The 26907-nt window shown below is 44.3% G+C and overlaps 3 protein-coding genes and 1 long non-coding RNA gene across 8 annotated transcripts; 3 read left to right on the top strand and 1 right to left on the bottom strand.

Moving 5' to 3' along the window:
- Positions 1-111: 111 nt before the first annotated feature.
- LOC107270805 (DNA-directed RNA polymerases I, II, and III subunit RPABC4) lies at positions 112-822 on the top strand. The gene is made up of 3 exons (XM_015746138.2): positions 112-340; positions 475-567; positions 658-822. The coding sequence occupies exons 1-3, from the start codon at positions 283-285 to the stop codon at positions 678-680; spliced, it is 174 nt and encodes a 57-aa protein (XP_015601624.1). The 5' UTR covers positions 112-282; the 3' UTR covers positions 681-822.
- Positions 823-904: 82 nt separating this feature from the next.
- Positions 905-20354, bottom strand: LOC107270800. 4 transcript variants are annotated; one of them, XM_015746133.2, is made up of 9 exons: positions 17446-20133; positions 10273-10775; positions 7431-10185; positions 6810-6930; positions 4687-6729; positions 4368-4560; positions 4030-4278; positions 3633-3956; positions 905-3545 (listed from the first exon to the last, which is right to left on the bottom strand). In XM_015746133.2, the coding sequence occupies exons 1-9, from the start codon at positions 17453-17455 to the stop codon at positions 3378-3380; spliced, it is 6366 nt and encodes a 2121-aa protein (XP_015601619.1). In that variant the 5' UTR covers positions 17456-20133; the 3' UTR covers positions 905-3377. The 4 variants fall into 4 exon arrangements, with proteins under 4 accessions (XP_015601619.1, XP_015601614.1, XP_015601617.1 ...); XM_015746128.2 differs by having other exon boundaries at positions 905-3956; positions 17446-20354; XM_015746131.2 differs by having other exon boundaries at positions 905-3956; positions 7437-10185; positions 17446-20135.
- LOC107270813 lies at positions 11425-20672 on the top strand. Of its 2 annotated transcripts, none has more exons than XR_001538457.2 (3): positions 11425-11937; positions 12004-13127; positions 20353-20672. It is a non-coding gene; the product is annotated as an uncharacterized LOC107270813 (long non-coding RNA). The 2 variants fall into 2 exon arrangements; XR_003060677.1 differs by having other exon boundaries at positions 11425-11818.
- A 2720-nt stretch (positions 20673-23392) lies between these two features.
- Positions 23393-26139, top strand: LOC112494817. Its single transcript, XM_025088116.1, has 2 exons — positions 23393-24636; positions 25721-26139. Exons 1-2 carry the CDS (start codon positions 24412-24414, stop codon positions 25937-25939), a joined length of 444 nt encoding a protein of 147 aa, XP_024943884.1. The 5' UTR covers positions 23393-24411; the 3' UTR covers positions 25940-26139.
- The last annotated feature ends 768 nt before the right edge of the window (positions 26140-26907 follow it).

Here is a 26907-nt window from a genome sequence, read left to right on the forward strand (position 1 = left end):
TGTATTTAATATCGAGCAATAATAGGATTCACGTTAAATGCTCTATGTTGTACCTGATAAAATATACTAGTTCATTCAAGTTAGCAACTAATAAAGTATGTTCTCTGTTGTTATTATGCCAATTATACTGGCGGGGTTGTTACGAAGCTGAGTGGGAAGTGGGATTGGCGGACGACGTGATGTTAACAAATGTCCTGCTGAAATCCGGTGATACTTTTAGTGACAGCGAGGATATTGTGTAGCTACATTTTTTTTCCAAAATAGATAATATCTATTTGCGATATGGAATCCAGCAAGGCGGAATCTGCTCCAAAGCAAGCTATGGTGTATATTTGTGGTGGTATGTAGATTTTATTATGAATTATTTGAATTCTTAAATGTATAACCTCACTTTGTTAAACATAAATTGGTTACATACATATTAATTATACGATACTAACAATAGAAGTGTTGTTATTCTGATACCTTTTGCAGAATGTCATCATGACAATGAAATTCGACCGAGGGATCCGATCAGATGCCGAGAATGTGGATACAGAATTATGTACAAGAAGCGTTCCAAGCGTCGTATCCTTTTTCAGTAATTAATAGCAATTAATATATTTAATGCTTTATTTGTCTATCTTCTTGAAATGTTTCCTTAATGAAAAATATCAGTGGTGGTTTTTGATGCTCGATGAATTGGTACAACGAATGATGTGCAGCAATGGCACGAAACTCTAGGTACAATAATTACTGATTACGGTTGTTATATTTAATTATTTTTATCATGATGGTACTTCTTTGTAATACATACAATATATTACATTTATAAAGACTCGATATCATTTTTAATTTCTCTGATTTTAACTCTTGCCTAAGTCATTGTATCAATATAATTATGATGAAATAAATACAATATCAATTAATGTTTTTAGGCAATATATTTGTTTTATTTACAATAAATAAATTACATTTTTGTCAATAGTTCAACAGAGTTGCAGAATTAGGAAGAAAACTGACAGCAGCACTGGCAAAGTGTTGGCAATCTATGGTTGATAAAATTTGATACTATTTTAAATATACGCTTATAAAATCTTACTCCGGTCCCATTATGTGATATTTATTGGCAAAAGCCATTTTGGTTCCAATGAAAAGTATTTTCCATGATAGATTTCCCTTCTTAAACCTAAAGTGATTCGATGATGTTCCAAACGATTACAAAGTTGTTCGATAATAGTATCGTAAAGTTGATTGGACCAAAGAGTTGGCCCAATTGTTGGTAAATTTTTATAAAATTCTAAGTCTCTAAATCATTTATGGTATACATATAAAATACTATTTTTACCAACAATTTGTAAGTGTTAGTGTCGGAAGGTATATAAAATTTAAATCATTCATAAAAATAGTCAGATGACATTAAATATTTTGCCCTGTATAGAAATTCTCCATAAACTAAGCTGATGAAAACTGATGATAAAAGTGGGCTGTGCATACAAAGTGACATTAGTAGTTTTTAAATGGAACAAGGAGGTCCTTGTTTTGTCACAGAGTTTTTTTCCTAATACTGAGTCTGGAAGCAGCCAAGTCAAGCTGTATTTAAGAAAATTTTAAACGAAATCAAGAAAAAATCAAATATGACAGACCAGATCATATTTCAGTTGACACAGTAACCATATGAATTTACAAAAAGAAGAACAAAGTCAAATTCGAACCGGCAATCAGAAAATTCTTTATGATATGTGAATGTCGTTCGTTCATAAATACAATCGAAAGATATAATATTTCTACTGCAAAAGGACACCGTTTCGAAAATATCTCGCTGAAAGTTAGTCTCGACATTATAAAAAAATATACATTTTTTTCCGACGTTTCCATAGAAACCATATATCGACATATATATGTGTATATTAGATGTAAATTTATGCTATGCATAAATATATGTATAATATATAACACGAGTAGCATTAGAGCGTTTGCCGGTATCGAAAAAGATACTGAATCAAAAATAAAAGAGTTGACTTGGCATTCTGGACACACACGCACAGTTACACTTACACATCTTTGGAAGCTCATACATAGTTTGTAGGGGTGGTGCATTTTTTTTTTGGATTTCGATAGAACTATAATATATGTATACACCGAATGCTACTTTTTTTTTCATTAAACGCTACGCTACACTGATATCGTTTGGCAACAATCTCCTTCTTCGGACCTCGTTGTATTCATTTGTGCGGTCATCCTGCGATCTATTAAATTTTTTTCTCTCTATTTTTCCTTCAACTGATCGTCCTTCGAGCGCATCTAGGTATAAATTACGATTATTCTGAATAACGCCATTAGTATATTCGTATCTTCATACCTTGTCACTAATTATGACTATTTTCATTTTTATCTGTTTTACTGATTATACTAATTTTGAAATAGACACAGTGCGCACCCGACGGAGGACCATATAGAAAACTCGTCACGCGAGACAGATATTTTATAATTAACAATTAGTGTTTAGCTGTCATTTATGGAAGGTATGCTGCTTCGTAAATGTTTCGATTAAAACAGAATAAATGAATCGATCATATGAGTTAATGTGGTGACGATTGCGAGTACTCGCTTGCAATAATTAAATATTCTCCCAGGAATCATTAATCAGATGATCGATTATTCTGCAGAGTCATTGTGAAGATCCATTACCGCATCTGCGATTTACTTAAAAATTATCATATAATTCTAATATGATTCCGTAATTATTATATATAAATATATACAAACACATTTTCTCTCTCTTTCTCTCTCGTATCAACAATAATGGCTTAGTGCTCAGTTAATATCATACAAAACAAACATACACCATATCCGGTATTCCTCTTTTATATACCTATAGCAATTAATTAATTGATAGTAGTAATAATTTGTAATATTACAATACTCTTCAAGGTTGCACGCAACATTTGCACTTTAAATACAGAATCACATACCAGTCCATTGCACCTTAGACTACTAATTAAAATAATCGTATATAAATATTGTATTCGTTACTGGTTAACAGAGCTGTACGTTCTTTTTTAAATTTTTCATTATGCGCATCGCGAATACGAAATCAACCGTAAAAAACGATCATGAAAAATCCCTTGGCAATTGGTTTCATTTCGAAAACAGACTTTTGGTATGTCGTATCATCCCCAGCAGAGAACAATTGCCCGAGCGTCAAAAGGATACAGTAAGATGGAAAAACATAGAAGAAAGAGTTCGAATTAAATGCTAGTAAAGAGTGAATCAGTTATCGCGACTACCAAAAGCCTAGGACTGTACGTCATCACACATACAGGGTTTCCTTGGCTCCATGGAACAAAACCTTTTAGGAGTTATCATTCCAAATTTGACTCTGGATAATTTTGGCACTACGTATCGTCGACCTTCTGTCTGCTGTGCTCATCCGTAGTTGGTACAGTCTCATCTGTCAGCCTCTTCTGAATGTTTTCATTGTCTCGGACGTCAGTAACGCTCCCACTGCCATGATTATTAGCGACTGCGTCCGCGTCGATGTTGTGCTCGACGAAACAATGTACCTGAAGTTCGTTCACGGTTCGCATGGATGCCGTACACAGCTGACAATTGTAGCACTGACTGTGAGAGGATAATTCCTCGGCTCTTACCTCATCCGCTAACGATCTGCTAGGTGGATTCTGCCTCTCCTTCAAGGAGTAATCCGTCCTTGGCTGGCTGAATTGTGGATTTGCGTGCCTGATGTCGTTCATAGACTTGGACTCCTCACTGACGAGGATTGGCATGTGGTATCCACGTGGAACATCATTCTCGGATGACATCTGAGGAGGATACTGATGCATCGGATGAGGCGGAATTGGCTCACCCTCGTCTGAGGATGTTTCACCGCCACTGGCACCCTGGTTTGGAATCATTTCTGCATCCCATTGTCCCATCTTAGTGGGATCCTTCTCATAAAGCTTTTGAGCCAGAATCTGGAGATTTATTATATTATTATTTAGTGTATGTTAGGGTTGATTAGTTATCAATGTAGGTGATTATATTTACCTGAAGACTAGTTAGACTATTATCACAGTCGGTAGTGTCTATGTCGTTTAGATTGACACCTGACCTTTCCATCTCAGCATATGTGCCAAATGGCAGTTTACCCAAGCATTCCAGTTTCATTATGTGCATTTTACTTCGGAGATGCTTGGCCAGGTGGCCGTGTATCCTGAAGGCTATCTTACAGTCTGTACATTTGAAAGGCCTGGGATTACTCGTCGTGGCAGCTCCGAAGGTAGACGTCATGCTGACCTAATGGACAAAAAAGAATAAGTATAACAATCGATCTTTCTTTATTGATAGTATCAAGTAACTTTTATATAATCCATGTGAGATTTTACCTTGTTGTGATGAGAGACTGATCGCTCGTGCTTTGTTAAGTGTCCTTTTGTTCTAAAGGAGACAGCACAACTCTCGCATCTAAATGGTCGCTCAAAATAATGAATGTTGATGTGCAACCTTAGTTGACTAGGCTTGCTGAACACCTTGTTACAGATACCGCAGACACTACGGCCATCTTCAGTGACACTGTAACTACATTACATGGACTCAGTTCTTAAAGTAAAATCAATAACGTCGGCTGTGGCTGTTAAGCTAGAACTTATAACTCTACAGCGTGAGAAAATAAGATGATTAATATTTGTATTGATCGATTCTCACCTAACATAATTTGGAGCTGGTCCACTAGATGGTTGCAAGAATTCCGCCTGCGGTTTTGAACTCCCTGGTGGAGACGGAGATCGAAATCCTGGACCACCTACAACCATTTTTCTCGCCACCGAGTGCTTTATATTCTCAGATATATTCTGCTTGGGCATCTCAATGCTATGCTTGACGTCGATCCTTTCAGCATTCCTGGTATCAACATTATGTGACCGTGGGCTATCCTGGTGCTTAGCCGAATCGTGAATCCCGGATTGCATTGGTTCGAAATTCGGTCTGGCTTCCTGTGGTTGGGATCTGAATTCCGCGAGTAATCTCGTATCTCTACTAGGCGGTCTGGAGTCCGAGTTCAATTGTCGCATCTCTGCCCCAGGTACTGGTGACAATTCCCTAGGTCGCAAATCCTGACCTAAAGGTTTGAATTCTTGACCGCTCGGCCTCAATTCTTGACCGGGCAGCTTGAATTCTTGAATAAGTGGTCTCAGCTCTCTACTAGGTGGTCTGTATTCCTGACTTGGTATCCTGGTCTCACGACTAGGCGGTCGCATGTCCTGGGAACGTGGACTGTGACTCTGGATTCGCAATTCTGTCGAAGGTGGTCTCATCTCGTGACTGGGCGGTCTAGGTTCCTGATTTGGCGTATGACTCTCACGTGGTCGTTCTATTTCACTCATCATTTTTATCGCGGTGAACATTGCACTTCTATCTATTTCGTTGATCGCATGCTGCGACCCTGGTGCCATCCTATTACTCATCTCCAGATTACAGTTCTTTGGAGATTGCCTTTCCACACTCGGTGTACTTCTGCTTGGTAATTCTAAAGAGAAGTTAGACCTCTCCATAGGGCTACTCTTATTCAAGCCCATAGGATAATCAGCATTGATTCGCACACCAGGACTGGTTAGTCTGCGTTCATAGTTATCGCGTTCCGTTATTAATCTACCAGAGATATCCTTATCTTTATGAATAGATTCAATGTCAAAAGGTCGCCTCTCAATAGTAGCATTATTCTGATAGATCTTTTCTCTGATCTCTAGTTTAATATCATCCAGAGTCTGCTTCGAGATGTTCTTTATCCTTGACTCCAAGATCGTGTGTTGCATCTTACTAGGATCTGTATAAGTAACAGTGGGTATACTATTCATCTCCATGTGTCTTGACCTTAACGAGTCCTGTTGTTTCAGGTACAAATCTCTTTCCATCGCGTGTTTATCCAACTTCGAATTTCCAACGCGGTACTGCTGTTTCATTTTACTGTCCATGACGTGCCTCTCGGTGAGATAAGCTTGTAGCATATGACCCTCTGCATCCTGCTTCCATTCTCTGCCCTGAATGGGTAATCTCTCCATAGTCTGGACCAAAGTTTGTAACAACACAGGTTCTGATACTGGTGTTATAATATCAGCAGATTTAGCTGGTTGGATTATCGGAGATGGAAGTGGCTGTGGAGTCTGTTTCGTGGTGAGATCTATAGGCTGTGGTAGCTGATGTCTAAACTCTGAACTCCTTACTTCCTCTAACTCCAAGTCGGAATCCTCTTTCTTGGAAGATTGTATAACACTAGATCTGGCTTCTTCAGGTACAGCACGAGTAGACGGGAAGTAATATCGATGAGAGAGTTCACTCTGGATTACTGCAGCTGCCTGACTACTCAAAGGGGCCGAATTCGTTCCACTAGTCACTATACTGGTAGTGGCGGAAGTTGTTGGTAAGGTCAAGGTATAGGGATATGTGGTTGGTCTTCCGGAAGGCAACAATCCCGGAAGCCTGTTTGAACTTCGCTGGGATAAACTCAAGAGGCTCTGAGCAGCTTCATGCTCCTCACTCCCGGACTCCTCGCTCTCCTCTCCGTCTGTCTCTTCCTCCTCTTCGGAAGATTCTTCTGCATTACCTCCACCAGCTGCCAATCGTGCTATCGCCTCCTTGTCGATGTTCTCATCGCACACGGATGTCGGAACAGGAACAACTCCAAGCTCTAAACACTTCTTATAGTGAGCTTTGGACTTCATATGCTTCGTGAGGTTCCCCTTCGTCTTAAAACTGCATCAATGAATAAACACAGTTAGAATTGAGATATAAAGTGAGCTTAACAACCTTTAATAAATTCTTGGTATATTTACCTAAAAGCGCAGTGCTTGCAGGTGTAAGGTCGAACGTCCGTATGAGTTCTGATATGTTTCTTCAGCATTGATGGTTTCTTACATCGAATGCCACACTCCTCGCATACATATCGACCTCGACCTCAAAAAATAAAAAATAAAAATTTAGATCTCGCGATTCATCCGTCTTCGCATTGAGATACTATACGAGTCTACATCTTCCTGGATAGTTTTGAAAACGATAATATTACACGGATTTTATGCACATCGGCGATTAGAAAGTCAAAGTTCAAAATTTAGAAAGGTCAATGAGTTCTCTGCATAACGGAAAAATATTGCTCGTCGAGTTTGACTGATTCCAAAGGAAAAAAAATATTGTGGCACGAAAACAGTTCATAAGTTGCATCATATCTCTATTAATCATGGGGTCGCATAAGGTAATAATGAAATTATACAGCTTGAGTATGAATTTTCGTCTCGGAATCCTGGGCACTTTGATAAATTTGAAAATTATCGAGCTCCCATTACGTCCAACGATATCAGATACCATAATTGAGGTTTGAGCTATATATTTTCTCCAAGTGAACAAGAGATCTAAAATAAAAGTTTTCCAACATTATACATTAATAACTGGCGGCTTACCTCTACCTCTTACGTAGGTATAATCCTCGTTGCTCTCGAAACCGCCATCGAAGATCTTCACCCTCTTAGCCTTCTCAGGTGTATCACTCTCCAGACCACTGTCAGGACTCGTGGGAGTAGTGGGCCTCTGTGAAGAATGCGTTAGGATGTCTTCCTGCTTCTTACAGGCGATGCTGTAGCTGAGAGGTCTATGTCTAGAGTCATAATGGGCCATGTCGAGGTCGGGTGGAGACTCCTTGCAAATCTTCCAGTTGGAGTACATGGAGAGACCATGCTGCTGCGAGACGTACATCGGCTGAGGTCTATTTAAGGTACAATAGAACACCCTAGTGGAACACTTGAGGCCCAGGTAGGTATAGGCGTGTCCGTTTAAATATAACTGGCCGTATGACTTCTTGGGCCTGGGCGTTTCAGGACTTATTAGAGGTAGCGTATTAGCCGTCGGAGTGATTCCGTGATGCCTCTTGGGTGTGAAGGTACCCGGCTTCAACGGCAGGGACGTGGGCCTTAAAAACTTAGTGTTAGTTTCCTCTTTAGCGCTCTCGCAACTTTTTGGCGACTTAGCTTCAGACTTGTCTGGCTTAACGACTAATTCTAGAGAAGTTTTGTTTGGCACTTCTGTCTTGGAAGAATCTAGATTCACAGTGATGACAGGCGTTACGGTATCAGCTCTTGGTTTTGCACCGTTCACCGTACCATAATTCTCTATTATCTTGGTCTTCCCTTCAGGAAGATTGACCTTCAATCTGCCATTTTCCTGCGGAGGTGGGTCGTACTTTGACACGGGACTGTGGCTCAGCGTCTCCACCGATGCTCTGCTCGACTCCAACTCCGTGACGTTCCAGTTCGATGATCGCTTTCTGCTTTCTGGTACCGTTTTCGGTGAGAATCTTGTTTTCCCATAAGAATTCACAGTATTAACAGAGCTATCCATCGCGCCATTTGAATAAACAAAAGCTTTATCCCCTTGAGGACTTTTTTCATAGCTAAACTCTCGTCTATCCCGTGGACTCTCGATTCCCTTATATTTCATGGCGACACTGTTCTTGATATGACGATCGAGCTCGGCCCGAGTCAACTCGCTGGTCATGGTCGTGGATAACCTTCCTCTGTATTTATCCGTCGGGGCATCCACCTTAACGTTAGGAACTTTGGGACTGGTCAGTCCACTTCTTAAGCCTTCGCTACTTGGAGTTTTAAAGCTGAGCTTAAAGTCCTTAGCAGGACTGGCGAGATCCAGTGGCTGTCCCAGGCTGGACATTTGCATGTTAGACAGTGGACCCGGGATCCCGGGTACGTTGGGAGTCTGAACTTTGACCGGACTAGCAAGATCCAGAGGTTGAGGAATCATATGAAGACCAGGTATACCAGGTATCACCTTGTACCCAGAGGAATCACCAGTGGCGATACTTGCGGATATGTCTACAGTTGGTGCTCCGGTCAGGGTATGTGGTCCTGGCATACCAGGCACGTACGGAATGACCTTACCACCGTGTAGTATACTAGTGATACCAGCCTGGGGTAAGGTCAGAGGATTATAGGCAGTGATGCTCGTCAAGGGATTTAAATGAGGCTCGAGATAATTGTAACACGTCATCCTAGGAGCTAAGTTAGGTGGTGATATGTTCGGCATGATGGGTGCCAGCATTGTACGAGTATTCGGCAGGGATATAGAGGAACTTGGAGTGCTCGCTGGTGTACCAGGTGGCTTGTGAACCATAGTACCACCCGAGTGAAGACCAGATCTTACTACAATGGATGCAGTAGCGGAAGTTGCGCACTTGCTGTTGACAATGTGCTCGTTTGGCGAGTTCGTTTGCCGGGGTTCAATCCTCATGGTCTTTGTTTCGCCAGTATTATCCAGTATCCTAACCTCACCGCCGAACATTTGCAATGAATTAGGTCTGGAGTGAATGTTCGTAATGAATTCCTCGAGTGACCGTAACGTAGTAGGCACCGTCTCGGATTTTTGTTTCTTGGTAGGCGGTGCGTAGGCGTCCACCAGCCTTGTGTTACCCAGAAGAGGTCCGGGTGAGGGTAGGGGTTGCAGGGTATTATAGTAATCAGACTTAACCTCGAACTCGGATTCTTTCTTCTCAAGGTCCAACTGAAAGTCCGGCCTCCTTGCGCCGGACGCGCCCTTGCAGTAATACTTCCTATGGGCGTCCAAGTTATCGGCGCTTGTGTATGAAATCTTGCAGAAGGGACAAACAAAGTTGCCACAGTCAACGGCGTCTGTGGTCTCAGCATTCTGACCGCGAGTCTTCAGAAGCAGATCCTTGATTATGGAACCTTCTGGATTCTGAGGATTATCCAGCTCCTGGGTGAAGCTGTCGCTGTAGCACCTTTTCCTCGGCGACGCTTCCTCCGCCGAGGATAAATTCAGCGGCTGCTCACAATTTTTCGGCTCCACGAGGCTCTGCTGCCTCTGCATCAGCTTGTGCAGTCTCGGGTCGACCGCGTCCACAATGGCCTGATTGTCCGTGATTATCTTATCGATGTGCTCCTGCAGCTGTTCCGCGTTAGGCTTCGAATTCGAGGTGGAGCTCGTGGAGGAATTTGACGAGAGGGAAGAGGTCTCGGCGTCGTTGCTCACACTCTGCAGGGCCGTGTGGAACTTTGGCTTGTAGATCTTACCGGTCTTTACGGTTTTCGTGCTGGAGATAGAGCTTGGAGTCGATGCCGGTGGCGGAGGTGGCGTGCCGGTACCGTTACTGGCGCTGTCCGATAGACTTATATCCGAATCCTCGGATACCTGGAACAGCGCGAGAATAAAACATATTTTAGATCCATGTAAAACTCGGAACGATCATTGTTATTCGTAAGACAAAACAATGATTACCTTGCTGGCATCGATTCCTTTCATCTTGAGAACGTGCGCCCGCGACCTGCTGTGCTTGTACAGATTAGACTTGGTCTTAAAGGCGAATCCGCAGAGCACGCATGGGTAGGGCCTTTCATTCGTATGGGCCCGGATGTGCTTCTGGAGAACACTTGGCTTAGCACAGGATAATTTACAGTAGGGACAGACGTATCCGCTCTTCCTGGTCTCAACGGGTTCACCCTCAGCTTCCGGAGACGCTTCGACCTTGCTCGACTCCTTCCTATCCTTGTTATCCTTGGCATCCTTACTGTCCCTGGTATCCTTCTTCTTAGCGGGTTCCGGAGTGGCGGGGTCCGGTGAAGTCTCCTTCCGAGATTCCACAGGCGCCACTTCCGTCGTGGCCATCTTCTTGAATTTCTTATGCAGGTACTTGGGCTCGCCATCGTTGTTGTTATTATTATTTTTATTGTTGTTATTATTGTTGTTCAACTGTGGGTCTGTCATCGCCACAGTGTGGGTCTCTGAAACGTAACGGAAAAATTTAAATTTAGTAAATTCCATCGACGTTCCAGAGTTACGAGAAATAAACGATGACAATCAAATATGTGTCTTCGATGCTCGCGAAGAAGTACCGGAAGTCTTGACGGTGTAATAATCAAACGACTTTGACTACTAAACGATGACAGGGAAAATAACGGTTAACGGAAGTCTCGGGGTTCAATCCTATAGGTCAAATTTCCTCGTACGATTATGTACCCGTAACTGAATTTCCATTTATAAATAAAACTGCCTCGAATATCACCAAATGAATTAACATGGAAATATTCAAAGTTTCTATAATTTCCACCTAGCTCGCAATAACCGTCACGCTCGCTTAGGTATCGTTAAACTCGATTACACTTCTAAATATTTGCTGACACGGTGTCTCCTATCTCGTATCATCATCTAACAGAGACTGCATGATTTTGCGAGATCCATAATCATCTCTTGATAAAAATATGCCCAAGCCTGTTTTTTTTGCACAGTTTCAAGTACGACCCTTGAAAAATTATTATTCAACAGGTACCCCAATGTATTTGGCTACCAAAAATAATACGAATAATAATATCCTCCGCGATTCCTTTGTTAAATCAACCACACTGCCAATGTCCCATCTAAAGATTTGATTCAGCCGGTAGTATCGTAAGGAAATAAAAGCTAGACAAATAGATAAGTAACGAGTCAGCCAACAACTCAGTCAGCCAACTAACTAGGCAGCCAGCCAGGCAAACACCTAAGGACGCACAAGCGGTATACAGATAGAGGATAGTTAAGTCGAGTTTTCAAAGAGCTTCGAAAAGTACGTTCGCTCGTCAGAGTGTGCCTAGTACAAAGTAGGAAGTCACGTTAGCGTAATACCGCGTAATTATCAGTGAGCATTAATTGCACAGGAAACAAACAAGTGTCCCGGATGCAGACAAAGTTCTTGTAATGGGTTCCTGATCATCCCCCGGAAGCTAACGCAATACGGAGCTCGATTCTCGAGTAAAATTTTTTATCTGCCAATCTCACGAGACATATCTAGGTTAGGTCACTACTCGCGACTCTGGTTGGAGTATAGGAACAGTACTTGGCTGAATAAAAAAATGAAAAGTCCAGAACAAGTATGGAGAAATTCCGATGAAATCAATAGAACTAGACTTGGTAGATATATTTTCTAGTACAGACGACTGTCGGACTAAAAATTTGTACACGGATTTTCCTATTTAGATTCCGCGAAGTTCCTGGTGCGATATTGGCATCGCTCGTCTGGTCTCCTGATATAAACACCTTTGGAAAATAAGTGACGCGTGAAACTTAGTCGTGCCGTGCGACTAGGAGAGTCAATCCAAGAGAGGAGAACCGAGTTGAACAAGATTGGGTATGACTTGTCGGAGATCAGTCTTTCGATAGTATGGATATCCAAGAAATTGATCGCGCACGGATGAAGAGGACGAGGAAGAGGAAGATGAAAGATCTTGTTCCACGTTGTTCGATCATCATGGGCCCCCAGACGCCCCATTCTCCATACTGGCGTGGGGTTCCTGGCGCCGCCAAAGTGGCTTGGTAATTTTAGATTGGGCTATTTATAAAAAAAAATGTTGGCAGAACAGACAGAGCGCGTCCCAAAGACAGTTCAGAGACTCCTCCCGTGCCGAACTCGTACCTAAATCTGTACGTTTGGCAGAGGATGTCAAAAAGGCACGGTCACCCGGAGCTTGACCAACGTCAAATACAACATATAATTTAATTCACGTCAAACGTCGCGACTTTACTTTTCAGGACTCTCCGTAGTCGTCATTAAAATCTATATAGCGTCCATATATTTCAAATGGATGATTATAAGTAAACACTCTTACTATTTACAGCAGCATCTGACTGTACGAAATTTTCTGACGATTAAAATTATCGGGTGGTAAAAAGCAGCAGATATTTTTTCCCGTTTCATTCAGTCTCCTGGTTACGTGCACAACGGTACTGTTAATAATTAAAATGATTATATTAACGACCGAGTACAAAGGACCTCCCTAGCGCCATCTGTGCGATCTATTAAGAGGCGTCCTAGCATTCGTAGTCGTGTCGGTCCTCTATACAATTCATTGTCAAGATACTCCGCGAGTATGAGAAAGACCCTCAGGGAATTCTCTATGTCGTATCGTTATTATTGTTTGCGCTTCGTCTCAATAATCCCTCCTCACTGTCTAGGGTGGTTGCGCAAACGTTTCTCCAAGTGGGCATGACTCTGAATCGGCCTCGTACTCGTGAGGATACACCGTAATCGCGAGAACGACAACGTCGACCGATAACATCACGTGAATACTTTGACGAGAAAAATAAAAGAAGAAAGACAAAAGGTAAGTCTTCGAAGAGGCGATAAATTCGTTTAGATACAAAAATATATTAGGATTTACCTTTCGTGGGCTTTCGACAGTATCCTAACCTCTTAAAATCATCAGAACTGATTCTTACATGGTATTATACGTCACGTATCTATTGAATTTCTTGTTTACATTATATTCTGCTTCAACTTTGCTGGCTTATTTGTCTCGGGCACTACTGTCGCGTGGTGACTGGGCACGTACACTGCAAATTACTTCCGACAGCGACGAGCTCGAGGACGTGTGTCCTTTGGAACAGACGTAATTGTTGGGTCTCGTTGCGTTGAAAGAGTGCTGAGACAGTCTGAGGAAATTGGTGGAACGTTGAAAAGTGCGAGATAAAGGAGAGAGGTTTTATAAAAGAGACGGGAACAGAGAGAGGAAGCGAGAAGGAATGGAAAAAATGGAGGAGGAAAAGTGCTAAGGATAAAAATAGCCCTGTCCTTTCTTCAAATACAATTTCATTTCCCGACTATCCTCGCGAGGAATAGGCACCTCTTTAACAAAAAGCCTATCTTTCTCAGGACAGCACTCTTTGTCTGCTGAAAAGTATGGTGGCCCGGGTGGAAGAGTTCGCGCGTGCACATCCCATTTTGACCTTAGAAAATAACAAGGTAGCCGTGTAAGGGCTTGAATTCCTTAAAGGGGACGAGTCGATACGAGTATGGGCAACTATTTCTAGCTTCTATATTATCGTACATTCCTCCCGGTGAATACATAAGGGCGGGACAGGGCACTGCTGGCTTCGTGTATGCAAGTATTATGAAACCGCGAAGATATCCTGAAGACGTTGTTGTGTCTGCCTTAGATTTTATTTTTGACTCGATTGACATCTTCTTAGCTGCCATCTTGAATTCTTGCCACTGTTTAATGAGGGTAGGGATAACGTAGTAACGACTTTTTTTTTCTAAGGAATGCAAGCTTTCATACAATTGTTGCGATAGGATTTTTTGTAATTTTTCACATTTTAGGATTTGTAAAACGGTTTCTTATGAATGATGCCATTAAAACTGACTTAATCGTTAATAATTCAAAAAGATGATAACAGTTAAGATTGGATTGGAGGTATTCGAATTTTCACAGCTATTTCTAATAATCATATACAGTGTAACTTTGTACACTGAATAAAAATATTTTATAAATTTTGAAGATATCCCCTGACTGTTTTAAACCTATTTGTCAAACAAACCACTCACAAATCGCAAAGCAATTACACTTACCCGCAACCATTCTCAATATTCGAAAGTGTTCCACGTATTTTGAAAATTCAAAAATTTCGAAACATTCATCGATACCTTGGGCGACAAAAAAACTAATAAAAAGCACCATTTGATCGTCCGAACATTAAAAACCCCTTTTTTTCAAAAATAAAAGTTATCCAAAGAATTCATAGCACAACTAAGTTTTTAAAGATTATCACCAATAACACAGTAATTCGAGTAGCACGGATCAAAGGAAACTGGATTATTACGATTCCGGCTACAACAGTCTTTCTCCTACTCACATAAATACCCATAAGTCCGTCTCTCTCGCGCTCGCAGCAAATACGATAAATTCCAAAATCTCAAGGATGGATCAGGCAGCCCTTCTGCGTTCGGTCGATAACACTGGCGACTTGCCAATACCAGACGTCGTAAAACTTGGCACGTGTACGCCAGCACAACATTGCCAAATGATGCTTAACCAAAGCGATCGCATGACAGCTGTCAAATCCTAACTGATGCATTTAAACTGGATAGACCTGTATAGAGAAGGGTGTACAGTGCTGCCGCATACAGCAAGCGGGAGAATCCCGCAACAAAGAAAAGAGGCAACTGGCTGCCAAGTGAGTCACACACCAGTCGGTTCTTGCGGCTGACGTAGCTATGCGGCACTTGATCTCCTACCGCCGTGCAAATCAAATTGACCAATAGCAGCGCTACGTTACTATCGCCCGACCAATGAGGGCTCTCGCTTCCCTTCTCGCCGGCGTCAAACTTCACAGCGTACAAGTAGGAGCCTCTGTCGGTGAACGGGTGAACGGGTCAGGCACCCCGTACGTCTACGTGTCCCTAGGACGTTCACGGCCGTGCCCACGGAATCCCCATTGTTATCGCTCGACTCGGCGTTCTCGCAGCGATACGGTGGAAAAGGAATTAACGAATTGTATGTGGCGCACGGTTAGACGGGAACCTCCTCGTTATCTTTATCTCGGACCAGACTTTCTGATCGGATCAGCGACATTTCTCACTGTGGTATCATTAAAGAGGCATTTTATGCGCATATACATAGTCATACGAAGAAATTCAATTCCCACTATAGGTGTCGCGTGTGGATTACGTGTCGCTTTACACAGCCAACACGACTTTACCCTGCGATTCCCAGAATTTTCTTTACAGCTACACGAAATTCCCTGGCATTCCTGTCAAGAGGAAAGACCCGAGGGGACTTTCTAATCTTCCTGGTTCCTCGGATTTTCTTCCAAGTATCCATAAGGGGATAGCTACTGTAGGTATATACACATATTCTGCAAGGTATACATCATCACTGTATATCCTAATTAAATCTCAAAATTCTATACACTATATTTCTTTCAGTCTTACTACGTACAAGAGCGGAAGCGATTCCGCGCATAGGCACGTTCTTTCTGTTTACGTTTGTACCGCGTGAAAAGATACGTTTCTCGTATTGACGTAAGAGCAGCTGTACTCTCTTGCGCGTTTTTTTCAGCTTTTCGTTTTACCAGCTTAGGAGAGCTACATGGAGCGAAGTATCGATAAACCGAAGAGCATGGTTGTTTATGTTCGAAAATTCCATAAATACAGAACAGAGACATACATCCGTCTGTAGTACCGACTGGAGGAAGAGTTTCGAGAAGAAAATCCTAGCCCAAGGATTCCCAAAGACTGTCGAAGTATTGTCGTGTAATACCAACGACTCCTGGTGTTATGAAATCGCAAACGGGCCTGTTTGGTCTAACGGCTTCTCCCGGCTGTCAAAGGGAATTATAAAAGTGGTAGTAGGTACCCCCAAGGAGAACGAGTTTATTTAGCGCATTCTATACTCGTCACTAGTTCCTTGCTGGGTTTTTATGACGATCTTTCGACGATTTAACGAACATCATGAAAACGGCGCGCGACACTCGCTGGGTTGAAGTAAATTCGGAACGTAGTTAAAGCGACTTGACGACGAGCGCGCATGAGACGAGAGAGAATCCCCCTTTTTTTCCGTCATCCTTGACGCCAGATGTCAAACGCGTCAAGAATCCCAATAAAGAGCAACACAAACAACATCGCAGAACCGCGTGGGAGGCGGAAGAGCGCTTTTAATGGGACTTGCTTACTTAAAAGTACTTTTAATGGGAATTCGAACGAAGTGGCAATACGCGAGGAAAGAAAAGAGACGTTTCCATAGAAACATAATACACGCACGAGTATTACTATAGTATAACATCCTGATCTTGATCCTCGTGTAAAACGTGATCGTACAGTGAAAGCGAATGACACTGTTAAAAATTATTATTTTGCGCACTCTAACGATGCTAAAAACAATGACTGATTATAATCGAATGAATCGATTGAAATCATTTTGTCGTATCGGATCACATTGATGAGTCCGCGAGCGAGCCGAGTAAACACAATTAGGATCCGGTATTAAATTTACACAAGGAAGTAGAAAAAAAAAGGTTTCGGATGACGAGAGGGAATAAAAAAATTTCTTCTTCGTTTTTCGTTTCTTACTGCAACGATTTGCGCCTTCAAATCCGTGACGAGACTCGCGAAAAAATTCCAAGGCGTGCACGATCTCCCTCTTGCTATAATAAAGTTCGCGAGCTTCGTCGTGTCACCGATAGTCGCTCGTTTTCTTCCTCTCCCTCCTCCTATCTCGCTCGCACTTTGCGTAGCATGAAAATAGCCAGGCGTACTTGGAATATCGCGCGGCCTACGCGCTAAGCACGTTAAAACAAGGATGTATCACCCATTGGTAAGAGCGTGCTAGTAACTTTAGAGCGAGAGAGAGAGAGAAGAACGAGGAATGACACTCGGCGGAGTTCACAATCGGACGTGTATATATAAATATATATATTACACGTATACAGTGCACGAGTACTGTTGAGTGAGAGGTAAGCGCGGAGGTGTAAGGTACGATTGAAGTGGCGAGGAAGAGTGAGTGAGCGAGCGAATAAGAATGAGCGAAGCACGAGCGGGAGGTTAGAGAGGGAGAGAGAGAGAGAGAGGGAGGGAGCACTGTTGTCGCTTTGTGACTCGGGCACAGGTCAGAGAGAGAAAGAAGATACACGGGACTCATGGCTCACCTGTCGTCATGGCAACGCCGCTTCGCCGCTCACTTGTTACTCCATCGGCATAGCTCGAGCCTCGATCCTCTCGCAGCCTCCGCGAGAATACGAATAATACGACGAGCAGGAACGGCGATCCATCGTCGAGAGGCCGTCAGACAGGGAAGTCGGCGGCGAGTTCGTCGATCGTCGTCGAGGGAAACCCTCGTGGTTGATAGACCTCGCGCAATAGAGACACCGTTACTATATCACAGAACACGCACTTTCACCACCAACAATAATCCAAGAAGTTACTAGGATCGTCGGGACACTTCGTCGCGTACGTCATTCAAGAGACACATATCCACGTGCACGTTTTCAGTTATTCTTATAGTATTTATTATACTCTCCTTTTAAGATTACTATCCTCTTTGCATTCCCTACAGCGTTAGGCTTCTCAATCTCGGTTTAACCTTTTCCCGGATATATCACAGACTCGATGCACTTTTGTTTATCACGAAGAATCCTCGCCCGTTTATTTGCTCGGGGGTATTCCCTCCGCCACGCACTCTCAAGCCAAACTCACTCTATTTTAAGACTCGCACTGTCCCAACGTCACGTATAAAACGACCGACGTCTTCCACCGCGATGTCTAGATTCTCCTCGTGGCACTCTAGGCGATCCTTCTTCTCGTAGCTGATTTTAAAAGTTCGTTCCGTCACGATTTTTTCGACTCGTTAGAGATACGTCGGGACGCTTCGCGCGACTCCTCTCTCGTTATCCACTTACCAGCGCGTCAATCTGTTTGCTATGCAAATCTCGTCCGACCAGTGCTGACGTAGTCGTCACCAACACAGAATCGAGCCCGTTCACGATGTCCCCCGCTGCTGCAAACACACTTAGCACGGAGTTAGTCATTGCCCGTAGCATATACGTTGAAATAATCGGCTGTGCCGTGAGCACGGAGCAATTCCACGGGCTCAGGCGACTGCCTCACTGACTCTGCCTCCACCGCCGCACTCCTCCTCGTCAACCCCACTACCATTCTCTGACTTACGAACCGACGAATTCTCCTTCCGACTCGATCGGGCTACCTCGGACTAGCTGACGTCATTGGCGCCTAATTACGAGAAGTATTTACACGCCGCGCGACGAGCGTTTACACCTCTCAGGCAGACACCTCGACGGTGCTGTCGATTCACGTAGGATCCTGATGATCGTCTGGTGACCTTTAAAATTTCTACCGGGAATTCAACACTTTTTCCTAGTTATATATATTGTGCGTATCGAGTATCAAGCACAACGTAGAGTAACGTGTATCCAGCCACGAGGTCTTCGTTCAGTGAGTTAGGTTCTACAGTACCTAACCTCTCTCAGACTTAAACCCTCCTTATCTCCTGTCTCCAGTCTACTGGTTCCTCGGACAGAGGCACACGCAGTCTTGAATCTTGATAGTTAAATTTAACTCTAACCAGTTAGACCGACTGACAATCATCCGAGCACATTACACGCACCACTTTTTCATATGACCTTAACAACACTGCTATTAATCATTTATTTCGTAATTTTCGTAAATCGCTCAGGCCGCAGTCACGAAGTCGCTCGTCGCGCACTTGTTTACACATGTCATTCGCATCAACGCGCCACGCGCTTTTTCTTTCTCCTTCTTCACCCACCTTCACACTCCACCTCAGCTACTCTCTTATTTCGGCGCTCTCACCAAGCACGTACGGCTTTTCTTTCCTTTTTATAACAGGCAGCTATGGTCTACCCAGACGTATTAACACCGTAACTTCACAGAATATTTAAAACAGTATCAACAACAGTAACAAAGCGACCCCCGACCGGTCTCAACAAGTGCTCGTTCCACTCCTCCGTATTTCCTCAGTCTCGCTTCTTCGTTGTCGGAGGAGCCTGCGGCACGAGCACGCTAGCTCTTCTCCGTGTTGTTACTGTTGCGTAACTGACGAGAACGAGCGGCTCTAACCGCTCTGGCAGCTAGACTCTACGAGCGAACACGAGCGAGGGAGCCGTGGGTGAGTTGCAGCCTGTGGGCGAGCTTCTGCCAGAGCTGTTAAGAGAGAGCGGGCGAGCGGTGCGCCGTCTGGCGTGGCTGGCGACAGTCTGCTGCGTTCCGAGAACCACGAGGCGATTCCGTGTATCGAACGCGCAGAGCCTGGCGCTCACTCCGCGAGGGGCAGAGCAGGGGAGCCGTCGAACAAAGAGGTAGAGGCTTAGGAGAATGAGCGAGAGAAAGAAAGAGAGGGACTACAGACTGAGGGCCACAACTGTGAGTCGGTGAGACGTTATAAGAGGGGAAATACGGGATGGTGACGCCTGGTGGGAGATTTGAGAGGATTGGACGGGCCTCAGGTTAAAAGGAGACGATGCTATGGATGAACGGGACGCAGACGAGGATGAAGCAACCGATAGGAACGTCGGAATACACCCTTGTTAATTCTTACGTTTCGCTTTTATACGTCCTTCTGTACGGTCCAACTACTGTACCGCGAGCGTGAGAGAGAGCTTATCTTCTATTCCTAGCGAACATTGCTATACTGACTCCTTTCGTACTCCACACGTCGGATGCCTCACTAGCTAGCATTCGGACAATTCCGGAAGAGCTTTGGCAAATGACCTTTAGCGAAGAGGGGTGATCCATTGGCGTAGGCTTTGAATTCTCTCTACTCTGTTTCGTAAGGTTCGCTTCGATCCTATTGAATTCTCTAAAGACACCCTCGGTCTAACTTAATATATGATGATTCTAGGAAGGATCAACAGACTGAACGGGTGACTTGTTGCATCTCTGATGAATCTTTAGCTGACCGAATATTCGCATGAAAGTGATTGGCATTGTCATTACGTGACGCATATCATTAGCTGTAATTTTAAAAATAAAATGTTATCAAAATTGCACTATCTGGTTTCTTAATATGGTGTTTTCAGATTTCTTTAACACTACCAAAGTCCTTCATGCTGGCCGACGTTATTCAGTCACCAAGAGCAGAACTCCCGCAGTATAGATAAAGGCGATGACACAGGGTCGACTAGCTGGTCGTTGACACGGCTTCCCGAGTGAATTTCGACGCGCACGACACTCAACGGATTCTACCTAACCAAAGGAGCAAGGTCGTGCTCGCGAATAATAATCGAATCGAATTATCGTCAATAGCGATTGTGATTACGACCACCAGTATAATGCGAGAGACACGTGTCAATCGATATGAGCAAAGTGCTAAGGACAATAAAACAAAAGACTAAATTCACTCGGTCGTTAGAAATAACATGAAAGAATTCCCCCAGTTATTATTATTATAATATTTCTTTTCCATTTACCAGGTGTCTAATATTTTTTCAGAACTGTTACAATCATTCTCCTTGTCTACCGGTTCACTCGTCGTCATCAAGAATGGGATTCCGTCCGTCCGTACCTTATGCAACGCTTTCTCGATTATTGCCAGCTCAGCGTCGAGCCTCTCCTGAAACAAGAAAGAAAAGAGAGAAACGAGCTCGTACCTCTCTACTGCTTCTGATACCTACGTGCAAGCGCACGTGCCGCATCAAATGTAATTTAATTGAAATCAAGTTGCGGAGAAAGCTATTCCGATCCGACGTATCCCGCTCGATCGTTCGTCCAACGACCTCGTTCATCCGGGTGGACCGTCTACGCTTTATAATACAGGTTCTTGGATCTGCTGTCTACTACAGTACCCGGTCGTCACTCTAACGAGGACGTATTACCTGGCGGGTCTAACTAAGGAACAGGTGGCGCCAGCCCGTACCACGGGAATTCCAAAACATAAAGGTCCTGGACACGTTTATAAGGATCCTTGCACCTGCCCGTCCCGTTTACCTCACAACCATTTTCCATAGCACCCATACCGTCTCTACCTACGTATCCAGCCAAAGCAAACCCCCTGGGACAAGAGTGCCAGTGTCTGAGGAACGTTCAGAAAACTCCTATGGGATATCCCAGTTCTCCTCGAGGAAATAACGCAGCTAAATGTACAATGGCAACTTGGGTCAGAGCCCATCTTGCATCTGGTATCTGACTTCCGGTCTAACAAAAGTCAATGCATTGCTGTTTTTTTTTTTCAAATTTCCGGGAGTGTCCCATCAGCCAAATCCTCGCTGCTCGTATCGTACTGCAGCACGCCAAACGTCTGGCCACGCCAAGTCCAAGTAGAGTGGTGTAAGCCAGTATATATATATATGTATAATACATACAGCGCGAGAGGCACACGTGATGAGAGAGACTTCAGAAAGGAGGGAGTATTACGAGCGAGAGAGAACCTCGGTCACGGCGGTGGGGCAATTCCTGGAATGTCCTGGCGTCTCGGCCGAACGACAGCCCGGCTCCCCCGGAACTCCTACGGAGTCGAGTAGCCTGCCTGACTGTTGAATTGCCTGACCGGTTGCCTGCCTGCCTTGCCTGACTCCATTTACGCACCGACACTGTACTCGGCAATCGGCTGACTTCTATGCTACGTTCTATTCCGCCACTGCACGGCCATCTTGTATTTCATCCATGGCCTTCTTGATCTCTTTATCTACTCAATATACATACAGCTTAGTCTTCTCTTGTCCTAGGTACGTCGCGCAGGGATGTACTCAAGGAAGTTTAAGCTCTGTTATATTGATAGTGGAAAGTTTCAAGATCATCTTGAACCTCATTATCCTTACTTCTTGATTCTTGGTCTTGGGTTATTTATCTCTCTGGCTACCTGTTAACAGTACGCTGAGACCTTAGGCTGATGATAACACGCGATGTACCTGAGACAGAAACGGTGTTACAGTCTTACTGTGTATACAGTAATCTTATGTAGTGTATATATATATATGTAGGTTAGGTTAGCCTCTCTTACCTCCACTTCCTCCTTACCTGTTGCGTTCGCATAATCGTCTAGTGAACCGCCGGAATTTAGGGTGGCTAACGTGACTAACGTTAACGTGCAACACGTTGCGTAGAACTGTTGGGGTCGGTTAGGCCCAGGGAATCCTCAGTCTGAATCGTGACTCGGTCGTGTGGCACTCTTAAATTCCTTTCTCATTCTCTGTTATTGAATCGACAGTGTTTAATATAGATTTTCGTTAGCTGCACCTTAGTACCTTTATGGTTTACAACATGAAAATAATTATTCTGAGAGTACCAGGCGTCTGGAAGGTCAGAGAATTTCTAGGATTGGAAACTCCCATGGAGACAGAAGGGTCTGGCTAGGTAGTCATCCTAGAAAGGTCTTCTGCTTTTTTTTCCATCTTTTTGAGGATTTTGTGATAACTTCCTGGAAAAGAATACCCTAGTAATATTTTTGCCCAACGTCTTCTGCCTACCACGCAGGTTTCTACCTTGAGAAATAGGGGAGCTGCTTCCAGAGATGAAATCCAAGAATATCTCAACTGGAGGATCTTCATGTTGTTTTTAACATCCGAAAATACATTTTTTTACTTTATCCGTCCGGCGTACTTTCTTTTTGGAATCGCGCCCCGTGCCCACTCTGTTCGAACGATCATTCCGATGCATTATCATATTGCGAAAGAGTTCCTAGCGCGATGTGTTTACGCACGAGGCACGGAATGACTATTCTCCTCAGCCTCGATTAGCTTCTGTTGTTTAATTAGTTTGTCGCGAAAGAAAGACAACAAAAAATGGATGACGTAGCACGTCGCGCGACCGACGGCCGCATACGCAACGGGGTCTCGAGCGCGTACGACACGCGCGGCGCTGCATAAATAAACTGCGTTGCCGTTTGGTGTCTCGCTCGTAATCCTCTTCCGTCTCCTCCCCTCTCACCCACGTCGGCAGTTCCCACCGCGCCTCTTTTCTAACCAGCGACTCAGCCGCGGTCGTCCCACCCGCCGGCTGTTCCTCTGACGTCTGGAGTCTCTCCCGCAGGCTCGATCCGTTCCTGTGGTATCAATGAAAACGTGACGTAAGAAGCTTCTTGCTTTTATACATTCTTTTTTTAATTCTATTATCTCACCGCCTTCCAGTTTCCCTCGGTAACAGATCGTACGAGTGTGCGCCGAGCCAACGGGCACCCTCGACAAGCTCTATCGCAGATGATCCAATTGAAACGCGAAGGATAAGGCGATGCTGCATGGAGAAAATTGAATCGTCGGGAAGATCTCTTTAATGGCTGCCAGCTTATTTACTCGGTTTGCCTCAACGTTGCGTAGCCCTAGTCTTTCCCGGGGCCTCTCCTTTGATCACGTTTCTCCTTTTTGCCTACATCCATCAGTAATCTGCCACGTCCCTGAAATCCTCACAGCAACTCTCTCTCTCTCTCTCTCTCTCTCTCGCTCGTCCTCTCTCTTTCTAGCTGTTCACCAATGGTAACCACTCGACAACGCGCTACTCGAGCTCGACTAGTAAACTCCTCCAGTCCCATTCCTTTAGCCGGCAATCCTTGCCTCTTCACCGCGTGGCGTCATGTACGCTCTCGCGGGCGAGAGAGAGAGAGAGAGAGAGAGAGAGAGAACAATATGCTCACCAGCCCTCAACTCACTCCGTCTAACCACGAGGCCATCTTATTCGTCTTATCCTCATCCCACTGTTACTCTTCCTCCTATAGAGAGTCCAGAGCGAGATTCCCTCTATTGTGAGTAGGCATCTAGAAGTAACGGAGGCAAGAGAGAGACTTGAAGAGAGAAGAAGAAGAGAGAATGACTCCTGGAGTCTCTCCGAGGGATTGCGGTGCATGTATAAAAGAGGGATTTCCTAGAAGCCAAGGGAGCAGAGCCTCGCTGGTCTTCTGTGGCTGTGGTATATTTTATACGTTTAACGTTTGCGCGCTACTGCGCAACGCGTCCGCAAGTCCGTGCGTGTCACTCAAAACTTCCAAGTCACCAATATATCTAGCCGACTACCGTAATAGCTTTTATGTCAGGATATCCTAGATAAGCTACGACACGGTTACGTGCTCTTACTATACTTTAAGCTGTCCATAATTCCCACCGTTATTTTAGAGCTCTCCCGCCGTCTCTCTAGCCGCTGGTAAGCGCTGCATGTCCGCTACGACGCCTGTCAATTCGACGTCGTATTTTCACTCGTTAGAGAGTCTGCCGGGCCAGTCTGTGTCTACAGGGTGTACGAACGAGACGGGGTATCTTGTAGTTCCTTGGGGAAACGACCAGGCGAAATATTTTACGCGATCAAACGTCTGTTATCTATGGGATTGTTTTGTACGTGAAACGGAATGGAGAGAGAAGAGGGTTATACCTTATTTTGCGGTGAGAAGTCACTGATGCTTATTTACTTTTATTCCCCTGATGTCTGTGATTACTGTTGGTATTGTTTTGTTTTTATTCCGTTCCTCTATCCCTCGCGCTTTATTCACCTTCTGCATAACGTGACGACGCCTAATGCGTTAGCATAGATTATCGGTTCGCTGTACAAAAAGTAGAGGACGCGTCGAGCGTCGAGTAGTTACCAGGCAGGTCACGTGGGCGCAATGCAGTCGGCTAAGTCGCACAGTACCCACCGGGACCGAATGACTGTTTACGCCATGGAATTTACAAGTGGAATTCTCTGGAAGGAAATGCCCGCGTTTACTCGAGTTTCTGCTTTTATTTATATCGTCATTATTAAATGTTGCAGTGCTACGCTTTATGGTTCTCTCAAATATCCTCGTGTCACTTCGGTACACTCTTTTCTTCGTTAAATTCTACGACGTTCTTTCTGCTCAATTATTGGGTGTCGCTTGCCACTCCTGAGGCCATGATGTTCATATTTCCCCCTGGTCTCCGGTATACGAGTAAACTTTTCACTGGTAAAATTAAAGGAGGAACTTCTCCTGCCGCTGTAGTAAAGACAGTTCAAAAGACTTTGAACGCTATGAAGAGTGAACGGGGCGGTTTCGTCATATAACGGGTAGAAGTTCTCGAAGGCATGAAAATCTTCCACGAGGAAACTACCAGCAGCCTTGTCCCTTTGCGTCAGGGATTTCTTCCTCCTCGGCCCTTTTAGAAACCCACGGGATCGCATCCCCATTCCCCTTACAACCGGCTGGTGAGCCAGCCAGCTAGATGCCTGGGCTTGCTATGGGTTGAGGTCTGAGCTCCCCCGGATAATATCGCCGTCCTGTTTCCTGGTAATTTACGGTCCTTTTGTCTTAAGGATCCATCCGCAGGGATAAAGGACGAACGAGACACAGAGGGTTCTGCAGGGCCAAAAGGGACTATTGTTCCTGGGTAAGGTCCACGCAGGAGCAAGACCTGGCACAGTCACCTGTACGATTTGTATCCTGTGTCCTTTGGGATTTTGCGTCAGTCTCTAGCAATGTGATCACTGATTCATCTATTTTCCTTATTTTAGGTCTGCCCTCCTATTGTGACTCTCATCAAAAAGACTGCCTTTCATCCACGAGATTTCCAACTGCTATACAGTGCTTCGATAGCACCCGCTGACGTCCTACAACGATCCCCAAAGCTGCCCATCAACCTTCAAGACCTTTTGGTATTTTTCTTACTTGGCCCAAGGAATTCTATTTGGAGTCGCAAGGACCTGAAGAAAGTAAGTCCGGGGTCAGGTTAGGTTGCCTTGATCTCGTGCCCTCTTATCTGGACGCTAAAGAAAAATTTACTCTACCATACCAGACGGTTTGTGTCTGCTTTTGACAAAGGGGAAACCAATTACTAGACTTAGATCATTGATTTTTGGATCTATCTCAGAGATCTCTTCGAAAAAGATCACTATCAACAGTTACCCTCTTTGAAAGACCAGCTACGTATATTCGACTGTTTATAGGTAAAGGACGCATGGAAAGGATCTATCATCCCTTTCTCTCTCGCTTCTTCTCTTAACCTCCAGAAATTCTTGAGGCTGTAAATTATTCGATTTGCTGGAAGAAGGATAAGGGGGTCGAGTTCATTTCGTTGCTCCCTTGCTTCCAGTCTCTTGCAACGTGAAACGTCGCTCCGTTTACTGGAAAGCAAAACTTTCGTTTCTCGAAGAGCTGGAAGGAGGGGCGGAAGGGCGGAAGGGAAGGGGCTGGGAGGGAATATCGGCAAGGGACCTTCCGCATCCTCTCGTTCGCTCCGCAGATGCCATCCCTTGGAGAGACAAAGGCCTTTAAGGTGGTTTCACGCGGGTTTGACTCGAGCAAAAGCCATTTCGCTGCTTGGCACGGAGCGGGCTGAAGTCACGGAACGAGAAAAGCCGAGAGGGATGAAAGTAAAGAAATAAAAGAGAACAAAAAATAAGGGAGAAAGGCCGATAAGGGATCTAAGAATCTTCAGAGAAAAGTCTGAGGAAGGTAGAATGAAAAATAAAAAAAATATCCGGGTGCTCTACCGTATTCAGGGATGAGGTTGCCGACCCTTCGTACCCACCCTTGTAAAAGAATCCAAGGCGTTTCCTTTGCCTTCAAAGGGGATCCACTGCTACATGGAAACCCGACCTAATCCCAGAGCGGTGGAACGACCTATTACATAGGTGAGTGCAATAGGTAACGTAACCCCTCCGTATAGCGAGGTAGCCTGAACGTATCTGGTACCTAGATG

Source organism: Cephus cinctus, unplaced genomic scaffold (genome assembly GCF_000341935.2).
Source record: "Cephus cinctus unplaced genomic scaffold, Ccin1 Ccin1_scaffold0839, whole genome shotgun sequence".
NCBI classification, from domain to species: Eukaryota; Metazoa; Arthropoda; class Insecta; order Hymenoptera; family Cephidae; genus Cephus; species Cephus cinctus.

Excerpts from the sequence above, each read along its gene's own strand:
- LOC107270800 (XM_015746128.2), bottom strand. Across the intron at positions 6,931-7,430 it reads TACCTACGTAAGAGGTAGAG|GTCGAGGTCGATATGTATGC; the intron begins GTAAGCCGCCAG and ends TTATTTTTTGAG. Across the intron at positions 6,730-6,809 it reads TGCAAGCACTGCGCTTTTAG|TTTTAAGACGAAGGGGAACC; the intron begins GTAAATATACCA and ends TCATTGATGCAG.
- LOC107270805 (XM_015746138.2), top strand. The coding sequence starts at position 283 with ATGGAATCCAGCAAGGCGGAATCTGCTCCAAAGCAAGCTATGGTGTAT. Across the intron at positions 341-474 it reads TATGGTGTATATTTGTGGTG|AATGTCATCATGACAATGAA; the intron begins GTATGTAGATTT and ends TACCTTTTGCAG. Across the intron at positions 568-657 it reads CAAGAAGCGTTCCAAGCGTC|TGGTGGTTTTTGATGCTCGA; the intron begins GTATCCTTTTTC and ends GAAAAATATCAG.
- LOC112494817 (XM_025088116.1), top strand. The coding sequence starts at position 24,412 with ATGTCCGCTACGACGCCTGTCAATTCGACGTCGTATTTTCACTCGTTA. Across the intron at positions 24,637-25,720 it reads GGGTTATACCTTATTTTGCG|GTCTGCCCTCCTATTGTGAC; the intron begins GTGAGAAGTCAC and ends TCCTTATTTTAG.